Source organism: Leptidea sinapis, chromosome 22, assembly GCF_905404315.1.
Source record: "Leptidea sinapis chromosome 22, ilLepSina1.1, whole genome shotgun sequence".
Taxonomy (NCBI): domain Eukaryota; kingdom Metazoa; phylum Arthropoda; class Insecta; order Lepidoptera; family Pieridae; genus Leptidea; species Leptidea sinapis.
Genome location: NC_066286.1, coordinates 82,707 through 97,370, shown reverse-complemented (window position 1 = coordinate 97,370; position 14,664 = coordinate 82,707). Strand labels below are relative to the sequence as shown.

The following is a 14,664-nucleotide window of genomic DNA, read 5'->3' as shown; positions in this document are numbered from 1 at the left end:
TTGATGTCATATCTAGTAAACTAGATACTACTACAGCTTCGGAAACAAATGGCGCTTTCAAAGAGAAGAAACGGCGCAAGAAACTCTTCCAGAATTCTTTTTTTGCGCTCTTTTAAATAAAATATACAATATTGTACTGTCATTGCTATTGCTATAAAATAATCATAATCTAGTCCCAGGCTGTCCGATCACTTAGATATTCAGCTGTGGAGTAATAGGATTAACAACAGAGACATTTTTTAATAAAAAAATTAAATTCATTTATAGATAATGCCTGAACAGTGGCAATGGCAATATTATAAAAGAGCATACATTTACCCTTAAAGATATTATGTATCTTATGAAGCCTACTAGATTTAGATACAAGCAATCCCTTATTTCAAGTGTTATAATAATGAAAATGACTAATAAGAGTAAAAGGGCCTATTTTAATGATCCGTTATATGTGCCATTGCCTTTACAGCTTTCATTTCACCGTGGATATCGCATTGTAAATCGTTGCGGGAAAGTTTAGTTATAAAGCTTATTAGCCTCTATACTGGAGCCTTCGCTTCCGATGTCTGTACAGGTAATTTTATGTCTAACTGCAATATAAATGGGGTAATTATTGTAAGAAATCTGGTGAAAAGCAGTGCTTAATATGCTAAGGTTTCATTTGAGAGTTAATTTTCCATCAAAAAAAGTAGTTTTCTATCTCCAGGATGAATAGACAGAAGTTGGAGGCTCCTCTGCATAGGATGACGGCCATATTATGAGTACCACAACAGTGCCTATTTATGTCGTGAAGCAATAATGCGTAATTATATTGTGTTTCGGTCTGAAGGGCGCCGTAGCTAGTAAAATGACTGGGCAAATGAGACTTAATATTCAATGTATCAAGGTGACGAGCGCAATTGTAGTGGCGCTCAGGATTTTCGGGTTTTTCAAGAATCCTGAGCTGCACTGCATTGTAATGGTCAGGGCATATCAATAACCATCAGCTGAACGTTCTGCTCCTCTTGTCCCTATTGTCAGAAAAAAAAGTAAAATACATAAATTTTCAATGGCATAGCATGAGGTAAAATGATTTGAGCTGATACTATAAGGTCTGGGACCTTCGCCTTGTAGATTGGTTGGGTTACTTTTATGGAAAAGGGTCACCTGGTGTTAAGTGATCACCGCCACATTCCCTTGCAACACCAGAGGAATCACAGAAACGTCGCCCACCTTAAGGAAGGTGTACGCCCGTTTTTTGAAGGTAACCATGTCGTATCGTACCGCAAACACCGCACAATCTCTCCGCTCATTCCACAGGTTAGTTGTACGTAAAAGAAAATTTCTTGAAACCGCACTGTTGAGGAACGCCCCACATCCAGATAGTAATCACGATAAAAAATGAATTTAGGCTAGCTCAAAGTATTATAATATAAGGTTCTCGAAAGGTATACCACTGACCCAATATGCTCTTCAATATGTTTATATTGTTGTCTAAATTAAATTTCGGTTCAAATTTAACTTCAACCAGATTTTTCGGCTTCGAAATCGAAAGCCGAAGTTTCGGTCCGAAACAAAAGTACGAAGAGCTTCGAATTAAATCCTATTACCAAAATACTTCGGATCCGAATAGTGCGGACGGACTTCGCATCGGAAGCATAGACAACCATATAAAGCGAGGTCGAAGTTACGATCATAATAATTTCTATTGAATTTGGGAATAAGGTAAACGAAAGACAAAATGTCTAATCGCGAACTTCGTAACATTCGGATCCGAAACACTTTCGTTATAGGAAAATCCGATCCGTCAACCGAAACTTCGTATTTCGATTTTGGTAATAGGGCTCCAGACAGCAGTTAACATGCTTACGGTGTGATCGAAGGATAAGTTCAGATAATTTGTGAAAGTAACTGAGTGGTTTACATACGGTTACTTTTAACTCGAGTGAAAACGGTACCCGTCTTATCGGAGATTATAGAGGCGGGTATCATACATAACTAGCTAAAATTTGTGAGTTTATTCACATCTATACTTATAAATTGAGAGCCGCTTTTTATGTCAGTTATACTGCGAAAACTACTGAACCGATCGGAATAATACTTATACCGTAAGAAGCAGCGTGATTCGGAGAAGGTTTTCGTATAATATGACATGATTGTCATTAGTCATTACTTATCTGGTATCTATTTATCTTCACTACTAAGAAATACCTAAACATTTTAATACTCCTACGTAGAAATATCTATATATTTTAATTTTAGTTCTGTAAATTCATTTAATTTTTTTTAATTAATCTTTTTTAAAACTAATTCCAGATTAACGTACACATTTCAGGTTTTTACTCATGTCAATTTTAAATGTATAATAATCGACTCGAACCCGCGACCTCTCGGGTTCTGTCCGAGTTCATGATTCATACAATGAATACTTTGAGAAAACACATTTAAATTTCTGCCCCTCAGCTGTTCATTATTATTCATTCGAAATGCATGTGATAATAGTAGCCAAGTCGCATATAACACAATTTATGAACAAACTAAAAAAAATACATAAGTTATTATTTTTTATCAATTTTATCTTCCTTCTCCATATTATAACCTTGAGTTTTGTTTAGTCTAATATTTATCCATGTCACGAATTATGATTATCTGAGTAATATTTTATTTTATAAATAACCACACGATAACGAATGGCTACCTAAAAAGAACTGCCGATTTCTAAACTCAATCACAATCCAAACTAATTTCCGAGATATGTAATCTATAGATACTATACTCGTACGAATGAAGTTATAGTTCGATAACTACGTGCGCGACCGTCTCACGGGGTGACAGACGGTGGCGGGGAACAGTCTCGCGCGTTGTCCTTCCCCAAAACATCACCAGCTGACATCTTCAGTACCCCGTCCCCGCAATCGTCTGTTACCCCGTGGGACGGTCGCGCACGAAGTTATTCGACTATAGTATGTATGATTTTTGCAAATTAACAAATTTTAAGTATTATAGTTAAGTAAACAATGTGAAATAATATGCAATTATAGTAGCACTACCAATTATATACTATTATGAACCACTTGAATAGAATATAATATATTTAATGATTTCACTATAATCACAAGTATATACAAGTAACACTAAAATATGATTTATAACAATAGGGCAGTCGGGTGACCAGCAGCCAGCATGTCCGACACTTTCGACTGCCCCAACAAGATTTCGCTCTTAATAGTGATTTTCATTATTATAACACTAGAAATAAGGGATTGCTTGTAACGAATTCTAGTAGGCTTCATAAGATACATAATAGCTTTAAGGGTAAATGTATACACTTCTATTATAAAGTCCCAGCCACTGTTTCCAGGCATTATCTATAAATAAATTTAAATGTTTTAAAAAAAATGACTCTGTCGTAAATCCTATTACTCCATTGCTGAATATCTAAATGATCGGACAGCCTGGGACTAGATTGACTGACAGAAATGACTGTACAATATAGTATATTTTTATTGAAAAGAGCGCAAAAAAAGAATGCTGGGACTTTCTTGCGCCGCTTCTTCTCTCTCAGAGCGCCATTTGTTTCCGAAGCGGTAGTAGTATCTAGTAATTATTAGAAATGTCATCAAAAAGAATTCTAAAGGAATCAAATTTGAGAAAAATAAATGCCTTAAATGCCTTAAAAGAAGTGCCCAAAAACTGAGAGCAATTCATAACAGTTACCCTACTACCAATCTTAATAAGACGAAACTACCAACTTAATAGTAAAATAACATCACTAAGATTGTGCATGTGATTATATAATATTAGATACAATTACTAAAAATATGCTAAATATAACATTAACAGGTTACAAATTATTCTATTAATATTATCATACCTGAATGTTGGTACTAATTGGAATGTCAAATAACTATAACAATAATATGTGTGATTTATAGTCAATGAACAACTTTTAAGTATTATAAATACGTAAACAATGCGATGATAGTTAAATTATCATTATTTACATTGCAAGTGAAAATGCACAATTGAATTCGCGAATACCCGCATTTAATTATCGTGTAAACAAGGGCCAAAGTGATTTAATTATCAACTGATCGCAAGCATTAATATTCATTTGTAATGCATAATATATTTAAATTTATTTAAATTATTTGCAAATGTTTGTGTATTGTTGGAAATGCGAGTACGGTTAATGTTATTGTTTCTTTTTAATGACAAAAAAGTATGATTGTCACTTGATGACAGGGTGATTCCATTGCATCGTTTAATATAATGTTCTGAAAATATATCGTTATAGTAATAATTATATTATATACTCACGATATATATTCTCACACGATATATAGAACCAAAGACCGAAACTAATTAAACGCCTCGTGGACCGATTGACCTAGTACAAGGCTGAGATCTAAGGAGTTTGTACTTAGACTTTGCTTAGACTTTACTAACGTAAAACTTTGCTGAGTGTGATAAAACGGGTACTTGACTTGTGCATTTGTCTATCTTAGATTAAGCTCAGCATAATTTAGGTTTTACTATATATTTACATATATTATATTATATTTTAGGTTATGCTTACACTCAGCTAAGTCTCTCGCCGCCTCCGCAGTTCCGCCGCGACCACGCAAGCAATTGGATCGAAATATAGGCTCCAAATAAATAAAATATATATAAATATAAAAGATATATATCGTGAGTACTCATCATAATAATTACTATGTTAAAGTTCAAAAATATACTTATTGTTCGTTAGTTGTGAATCCGTCCATATTATTATGTTCGTCAGCGCTCACAGACCGCAATGGTTATACTGTTGAAATTTTGACTGAGTGTAAAGTATTGCTGCTAATAATAATTAAAAACATGGCTGATTTCAAAATGGCTTCCATTCTATTAATTTTTTTTCACAGTTATTTAAAATGATTTCGTACTATCATATGTCGTATGATAGTACGAAATCCTTCGTGAGACCCCTTAAACCTATCAAAAACCTTAAAAACAACCTCCACAGGAAATCCATCACAAAGTGACGAAAGTAGGTATAATCTAATATATAAAATTCTCATGTCGCGGTGTTTGTAGTTAAACTCCTTCGAAACGGCTTGACTGATTCTCATGAAATTTTGAGTGCATATTGGGTAGGCCTGAGAATCGGACAACATCTATTTTTCATCCCCCTAAATGTTAAGGATGGTCCACGCCAAAATTGTTTTTTTAATATTTTTGAAATTTTTTATAAATTTGTTTGATTATGAGTCAGCATTAAAAATACATTCAACTTCAAATTTTCACCCATCTACGATCAACAGTTACTTTTGTATCGCGATTTTAATATCGGCAATACAACGTTTGCTAGGTCAGCTAGTAATAATATAATAGTTTTAAGACATTTTTAAATTAATATTTTAATTGATCTAAGTGCACTCTCGCGTGATCAGTCAACGAATGTGGGTTAACACTTAACGCTAACGATGTTGTGTTGAAAAATATACAGGTTGTATCATAATTATAATTGGTAATTTAAAAATAATTTACTTCATTTCACTACATAAATAAAATTTGAAAACAAAGTTTTATTTGTGTATTAATTCTTAGAAGTGAGGGTTATCACTTTAAAAACGTTTTTACACATAACAAATTGTTCACTTCACTATCTATCATATTTTCCCACGTTTATTTATTCAACTTTACATTTTTAAAGAATAGTCAGTACCACTGATTCAAAAAGATAATTATGACTCCGCCTGTGAATAAATTTCCTTTTAGATAAATTTTAGATACATTAACATTAATTTTATGAAATAGCCAATGGCGATTACCCTGTTTTCAAGACGTGGCATCGCTATTAAAGTTAAGTGAGTCTTACCACACAAAGAATTTTAATTCTTCAGTAAAATTTTAAACCTTCCTCCGTTATTTAAAGCGGAGATTTAATTGAATAATTTATTAAATAAAATTAAGTAAAAAGGTAATATCTATAATCTATATGTATCAAAAATCCAATTTTCCTTTATTCTAAATTACAATTCTCTTAAAGTTCTCTACTGATTGTTTTTAAATGATTACACGATATGTTAGGTACTCATTTACGATAATATTTTATTAATATATAAAGGTTAAATAATATTATAACGTTAATAAGAGAGTGAATATTTCTTGAATAAGAATATCATTAAAAGTACTTTGATAAATGCTCGTTAAAGCAGTTAAGGACCGAGACGCGATGATTCGGCCGCATTTCGGTCCAGTTGGTTATTTCTTCTCTTACCTTTCATTTTATCTCCTTAAGATATTATTTGGCTTAATGCCCTCAATACTATACGAAAAATAAGGTCGTACATCAAAGATTCAATTTGACTATTTTAATTTTTATCTCCATTTTGGAACAGCCTGTAGAAATACCGCTATGTATGGTTGTTAGCAAAAACAGCAATGTCTGGCTCTTAATTATTACAATTAACTATTTATATCAATAGCTTGACGCCTTAGATGATGGATAATACTAACTAATCTTATATCTTTAAACGAGAAATTATTGTATATAATATAATCCGAATCTCGGAAACGGCTGCAACGAATTTCATAAAATTTAGTATACTAGGGATTTCAGGAGGCGATAAATCGATTTAGCTAGTTTCAATTTAAAAAAATGTAGTTTTATTCGTGTTTTAATGAGAAACAGCTACAATAACATTAGAATACAAAGGTAAATTTCAACACTATATACAAGACTGTAATAGCTCAGATGGGACATTGGGTGATCCTGAAAGCAGAAGACTCCGCTTCGAATCCGGATATCCTATTAGTTTTTTTTTGGCCGAGAAAGGCTTAGTCGTCCGGTTATTTCTTTAAATATTATTAATTCAAATGTGTATCTGGTTTGGACATGTCGAGAGAATGAATGAAGAACGATTGACAAAGAAAGTGTATAAGGCCAGTGTGAATGAAAGTGTTGGAAGAGGTAGACCTAGGCGGACGCTTCGAGATCAAATCATAGACGTCTTGACAAAAGGCCAGGTCAAGAGAACCCTAAACCAAAGAGCATGTATGAAAGGAATAATGAAAGTGGACGAAGCGAAACAAGTATGTAAGGATCGTAGCAAGTGGAAAGAAGTGGTCTCTGTCTACCCCTACGGGAAAGAGGCGTGATTATATGTATGTATATATCTGGTCGTATGTTACGCTTACCATTCACTTCTCAACAAATCCAACACCCACAAATCAAAGTTCTAATCACGCCTAAAGAATATTATACTTTAAACAAAGTTCAATCACGCAGGTAAATTGTCGGGCATTAGCTTATCGTGAATAATTCTTGGCTGTCACAGAATAAAAGAACTTCATATAGATATAATTAGTTACACCACATGTCAATTAACGACACGATCTGTCTATGAATCTAATGATCAATAATCTATATTATTTATGATTCATTGAAACTGTCTGTACTTGTTTCAAGTTACAAGCTAATGACGCTTGTAATTTATGTTCTAATGTTTTGACTATAACGGGTGTTGGCATGTTCTTGGGAGCGGAAAAAAAAACAACTTTTTTGTCTCATTTGGTTTCTTTTTATCGCTATTTCATATCGTCTGCGATAGTGTTTCTTCTAATAATCTAATATCTGAGTAGGATGCGAACTGAAACCAATTTAATGGATGGAAAATATTTTATTGAAGTGATAACTACTTATGGGAGGGTAAACTGTTTCGTAACGTAACGCGTTACAGCGCCAGTCTATCTGGCTTCCCTTTCTCCCACGCATACTTCAGCGGTAGGCAGGCTCTTCCTCTCTCACTCTAACCAATTGTTGATTTTATAGGGTTTAATAATGATACTAATAATACATAAAATTCTAATGCACATATTCAAGAATTGCAACTAAGAATAAAAAAAAAATATAGTCAATAAAATATTTAATTAAAAATAACCTTTCCTTGCATTATCATATTAATAAACATAAAATTTAAGTAATAACCTAAGATTTTCTGAAGTTACAACAATTTTAATATTAAATAGTTTAAGTTATCTCTTCTGTCGGGCGTTCCGAGATGCACACTTGTTTTTATCAAACTTAATAATCTAAAAATAATTCGCGAATTCGTTGTCCAAAGAATTTTTAACAACATATTAAGGGGTTTTATAACATTAATGGCCATTTTTCACACTCTCGACTCTTTTCTTTCTATCCTTGGTTTTTAATCCCTAGATATATTTTTTTAAATAAGTTAATATCATCATTACCTGTATCTTTCTGGTTTGTATATAGGGTTTAATGTAACTGTTACGGAACTATCACCTGGTCACACTTTACTATTACAGCCTGTATATGTATGCCCTTAACTCTAATTGTGACGAAGTTTCAACTTTTAATCATTCCTGATCAAAAGGAATCCGATAATTAGCCCGTTTAAAATTTTATGAGTCAATTTAAGTAATTTATCACATTGTTAATAATTTAACACAAAACAAACCAAGTAACAGTTAAGTAAGTGAAGATATTTAGGTCACCTTTCATATAAACACAAATTGTGGTCAGAATGCAATTAACAACGCTTTCGATGCTTGGAACTGTAAAAACCCAGTTAATAACTTAATGAAAGTAAAAGTTCTCGGATGTTCTTCGAAGATAACTAACAATGGATAATTGACGACGTAGATATCGTAATACCGCATTTATCACGGGGAGTGTTCCGAAGAGCTGTTTCACCTGATTCCTGCCGCCGAATTCCATCTTCGCACGACACGCCACAAGTTAGGATATCATCCCCAACCATCTGGATGGGTGGCGGTCCTCCACAGTGCGGTTTTCAAAGGGCTTTCTTCCACGTACTACAAAGCTGTGGAATTAACTTCCTTGTGCGGTGTTTCCGGGACGATACGACATGGGTACCTTATAAAAAAGCGAGTACACCTTCCTTAAAGGCCGGCAACGCTCCTATGATTCCTCTGGTGTTGCAAGAGATTGGTGTTGGGCGGCGGTGATCAGTTAACACTAGGTGACAATAAGGTGATAAAAAAAGACACTTTAGTAGTGGGAGGCTATTTTGCACAGGATACTGTACCCGACACAGTATGCGCGTGAGTTGAATGCAGCCGGGGCCTGGGGTAAACAACTTCGGTAACATCTCCCCCCGCTTACCGCAAGCCTCGCCTTGCTCGCCTACAGTGTAGTGCTATGGCGATGTTTTCGCTTACTATGCTATCGCGTTAATAGTAAAAATGCCATCCCGTGCTATTTTTTGATTTTAGTCATTACCATTGGAACAAAACGCGTTGTTATTCATCGCCATGCACGAAAAATGGCGAAAAATGTTTTAGACATTGTGGTCAACTTGAACAATGTTTAAATTTATCGAAATACTCATGATAATGGTCACCAAATATAATTAGGTCACAGCACTATCGCATTCCTGAACTCTGCATTCAACTCGCGCGTTATCTGTGTAATTGAGATGCTTTTTCCATGTGTTTCGGTTTAAACGGCGTTTTAGCTATTTTAATTATTATATAACTCGTGCCAATAAAGAAACGAATCTTAAATGGCGACCACTAATTTAATTTTTTTTATAAAAATTGAATTATTAGTAAATATTTTTATTTTTACCAAAAATTATATTTTAGATCGTGTTTTACCTTCATCATTTTATTATGGCCAGCGTGTTTAGTATATAACGTGCCTTATTATTAAGATTTCTATGCATGTAACTCACATTTGTCGACTAACATTTAGTTTTTTATCCTGGTGTGTTAGTAACACATATATCATGAAGAATATGGATATTTATTATCTGTCCTTAAATGTCTATACGTCTAGATAGACTGTGACAACTGTGAAAACGTCGAAAAGAAATAGAGGTTGACAGTAAACCTCTATTTTGAGCAGCTAACACAAAGTGACATACAAATCGCGAGTGTTAGACGTAGCTTTTCACGCATAGTAAGGTAGTAAACCTGGCCAGTTTTCATCGGTTGTCTAGCGGAAAGAGGCTCTATTTGGACGTATAAATTATCTAAGTAAGTGTCAATAAATGAATATTATTATAGCCGATCTGTCAACGCCTATGTAATTTTTTTTTATGAAAATAAGGGACGTTCAGCTGATGGTAATTGATACGCCCTGCCCATTACAATGCAGTGCCACTCAGGCTTCTTGAAAAACTCCAAAAATTCTGAGCGGCCCAACAACTGCGCTTGTCACCTTGAGAGATAAGGTGTTAAGTCTCATTTGCCCAGTAATTTCACTAGCTACGGCGCCCTTCAGACCGAAACACAGTAATGCTTAGACATAACTTCTTCACGGCAGAAATAGGCGCCGTTGTAGTACCCATAACCTAGCCGGCATCCTGTGCAAGGGAGCCTCCCACTTGTGAAATTATTATTATATGCACGAATGAAACCGCAGGATACAGCTAGGCGTTATAAATATAAACTTACCAATAATTACAACAGCAAATACAGCGATGTTTTTGGCTTCCATTTTGATAACTATTGGATACAGTGTGAAACAAACGGTCGGTTTTTCAATTGCACTGTCTGTTCATTGTTTTGCTTCTGTAACAAAAGAAAACAGACAAAATATTAGAAATCTTTATTTTTTTATTAATTACTAGTTGACCCGACAGACGTTGTTCTGTATATAATAAATAAAATAATGTATTTTATTAATTTGTCAATTATATATCATAACATCAAGAATTATTTCGTAAAATATGCTCCTTGTTGTTGTAATGAAATTGTTTCACAGCAGAACTGTCAAACCGTTTGTATCAACAAAACAAATATCGGACGACAGGGGACACATCAAAGGAAAAACAAAATTGTTGTTTTTATTTAATTCCGAACACTTTCATATTTAATCACACATTTTAAGCCTTCCCTGGACTTCCAAAAATAATTCAAGACAAAATTAGCCAAATCGGTCCAGCTGTTCTCGAGTTTTAGCGAGACTAACGAACAGCAATTCATTTTTATATATATAGATAATATATTAGCTTTTAGTACCTCTGAGGAATACATCTTCGAATGGTTAATCATTAAGAATTGGTCTCCGCTGCTAGATACCGCACTACCTAAGAACAACAGCATTTTTATTACGGCAACTATTAGATGCTTGTGTGCGTGGAATCTTAACACTCAATGACATCTCCATAATTTTGTAACTGTTCTTTTTTCAGGAAGTATCTTTTAAAGCGTCTTTTGATTTTCATGGTATTTATGTACATTTCTTGCAGCTTTACGATCAGTTCGTTAATGTTATCTGGTATTAGGTAATTGACAGTTCTCTTCCCATATTTATAATTAATTTTTGGTGACATTTGTAATAAATATCATGTTGTCGTAAACTAAAGGACTATTTTTATCAATTAACTAAGGGTGGGATAATTAATTTCGGGTAAAATGGAAAATTTAGCTTTATCATAATATTCATTCAATATAATAATACTTTTTAGGGCATCTTTTTTAAATAAAATGTTATTACTATAAAATTTGCTGATTAAATATCCTTGGGATGTATGCTCTATTCCCAATCTGTGTTATCAATATGAAAGACATTTGTATTATAGTAGGTAAGTAAGCTTTACCACTTAAACCTTTTATAACAATTCATTTGAATTTCGTAACACATTTTCTTCGTAAATTTTCTGAGGTTACGTTGAAAAAATATATACCTCGCCCAACAAAAGAATAACCTTCTCGCCTTAACAGAGTAGTAGGCAATACAAACTTATGTGTGTTTCTAGTGTCAACATTATGATAGTACCTACAAAATATATATTAAATTATGAAGAACATATTGAGCAATTACAGATATTGATAATATGTTAAATATTGAACAACAACAGATGATATGTTAATTTCTGTAAATTTTTCTTTTAATACAAAGTGACGAGTGCAGTTGTGGTGACTCGGGTGCTCAGATTTTTGTTTTTTCAAAGTCCTTTATTAGGTGACATAAGGTGACAGTCTTATTATTTTAAAAATTAAAGAGAATAGTCAAATAATTCTTCTATCTGTCCGTCTGGGTTTTGAACGTTTTTATTGAGATCAGTGGGAAGCTCCTTTGCACACGACGCCGGCTAGATTATGGGCACCACAACGTCGCCTATTTCTGCCGTGAAGTAGTAATGTGTAAACATTATTGTGTTTCAGTCTGAAGGGCCAAATTACTGGGCAAACGAGACTTAACATCTTATGTCTCTAAGTGACTAGCGCAATTGTAGTGCCGCTAAGAATTTTTGGGTTTTTGAATAATCCTGAGCGGCGCTGCATTGTAATGTGCAGTGCGTATCAATTACCGTCAGCTGAACGTCCTGCTCGTCTCATCCCTTATTGTCATAAAATAAATCACGTGGATTAATCAAATCAAAATTACCATCACACCGTCCCTAATTGAAATTATATTATCAAGCTTCAGATATTGTCATTTCAGGGAATACATTCAAAATGCATTACAATGTCACCTCTATTCGACACCCACTTTAAAGACCAGATAGTATGGGAGGCAGTGATCACTTATCATTAGGTAAACGGTTTGTTCTCTTTTTCCATAAAAAAATCAATCTGAGACGAAGACAATTAACGTCGCAAATATGTCGGTCTCAGTGAGTCTTACATCGTTGTGCCATTTGGTTTCGAGATACTTGGCCTGTGGATCTACGCGCCTCAAAAGGTCTACTGGAAAACCCAAATGCTGGCAGCTATTTCGGTCAACGGATCAGCCTAGCTATCCAACGGAGAAAGGCTGCCTCAGTATTCTTGGTTACACTTCCCCGTAATTATAGTTTTTAGAATTTTATAGAAGATTTGATTTCTTTCAATATAAATAAAATGTTTATCTGAGGCGTACTTAACGATGGTATGGCTCAGGCGCTTGTTATAACAATCGTATCTTCTTCACCTATTAAATTTAACATATAAATAATGCGCACATAATAGGGCACTGGTCTTTGAACATTGCGAGGCATGACCCTAACAAAATGAGGACGAGTTTGATAATTTCAACATTACGTTCATCGCTCCAGTGGCGCAATTGGTTAGCGCACGGTACTTATAATCAGTTCTCGTGAGCAATGCCGGGGTTGTGAGTTCGAGCCTCACCTGGAGCAATAATATTTTTGTGTTACAATAATATATAAAAATACCGAAAAAAAACAATAGGAAATTACTTCTCTAGCAAGGGAAAACATTCGAAGGTTTTTGTGAAGGATTGTTAAAAGATCTACAAATAAACTATATGCATAGAAAAAAAATCACATTTTTTTTTTTGCATCATGTCAGCCAGTGCTACAAGCAAAATTATAGATTTTTTTTATTTTAGTGAGGTTAAACGGGCAAGTAACTGGTGGAACTGAACTGATGGAATGTGTAAAACAGCTGCTCGTGGACATCTGCACTTCTGGTCGGGAGATATGTTGCAGGTCTTTAAACCGAGTGACCGTACTTAGATTTCGCTCAGTCTTTCAGTCAGTAGCTTAGCATAATTTTTGATTTGCTATTTACAGTAATTTGACAGCTGAAATTATGCTAAATTTAAGCTAAGACACACCAATGTAAAAGACAAGTTTGCGTTTTATTACACTCGGCTATGTTTTTTTTATGACAATCAGCTGGTGGTAATGGATACGTCCTGCTCTTTACAATACTGTGCCGCTCAGGATTCTTTTAAAACCCAAAAATTCTGAGCGGCACCACAATTGCGCTCGTCACCTTGAGACATAAGATGTTTAGTCTCATTTGCCCAGTAATTTCACCAGCTACCCTTCAGACCGAAACACAATAATGCTTACACATTACTACTTCACGCAGAATAGGCGCCGTTGTGGTACCCATAATCTAGCTGGCATCCTGTGCAAAGGAGCCTCCCACTGTTAAGTTTCGTAAGTCAAATTTTGGGCAAAGTCTGAGTAAGCTCTATAGATCTCAGCCTTAGTCTAAGTATTGGCTCGGGAATACTGCCGTTGGCAACTGATTTCAGAAAATGACTGCGGGGAATAACGTTATAGCGCAACCATTGATTTCGTAGAATGTCACACATCAAAGCGATGGGGGAAATTTCGTATTTTGACGTTAAAGCAAATCCAAATCACTTTAATAGGTTTTTAAAAACAGGTCACGGAACTGACACTTGAGAATGTCAAAAAAAAATTCTTATTGAATCTAACCCTACTTCGTAAGGGGTTGTGCTAATGAGAAGAAGTAGCAATAAACTCTTTGCCACTCTTTTAAATCAAGATTTACATTTTCATGGTTTTAAAAATTATTTCAACTAAAATATATTATATAAAGGGGTCCAACAAAACATACTTAAACGTCAAATAGTCAATGCCTTACACGAGTAAGTCAAAAATGTAAATATAAATGAATACGAAACAAAAGTTATTGAGTACAGTATCTGCATCATCCACGCACACCGTAAGTAAGTAAAGATATTTTGCGAGCATTTTATAAGCGATTATAAATAATATATATATATACATATACATATAATTATATATAATTTAATAATCTGAAGCAGAGCTTCCGGTAAAAGGATCATCCAGCAGCACAAGTAGCGCCCGTTCACAAGCATGACGCATGGGCCAGCCATCGCCTCCCTTGACCATATTTTAGGAAAGGGGACGACCCGTCCCTTGTCGCCGCCACAACGTTATATCCGGTATTCTAAGGCTAGGTTCATATTGCTGTGAT

At 34.4% G+C, this 14,664-nt stretch overlaps 1 protein-coding gene and 1 non-coding gene across 2 annotated transcripts in view; one reads left to right on the top strand and one right to left on the bottom strand.

Moving 5' to 3' along the window:
- The window catches only part of LOC126970924 (serine protease inhibitor dipetalogastin), a 91,063-nt gene that overhangs the window by 31,265 nt on the left and 45,134 nt on the right, over window positions 1-14,664 (bottom strand). The window contains exon 2 of the mRNA XM_050817057.1: window positions 10,411-10,527. Within this exon, the coding sequence (XP_050673014.1) occupies window positions 10,411-10,453 (43 nt within the window). The 5' untranslated portion in view covers window positions 10,454-10,527. The remainder of the gene's footprint in view (window positions 1-10,410; window positions 10,528-14,664) is intronic.
- Trnai-uau (transfer RNA isoleucine (anticodon UAU)) lies at window positions 12,992-13,082 on the top strand. The gene is given in 2 exon segments: window positions 12,992-13,029; window positions 13,047-13,082. It is a non-coding gene; the product is annotated as a tRNA-Ile (tRNA).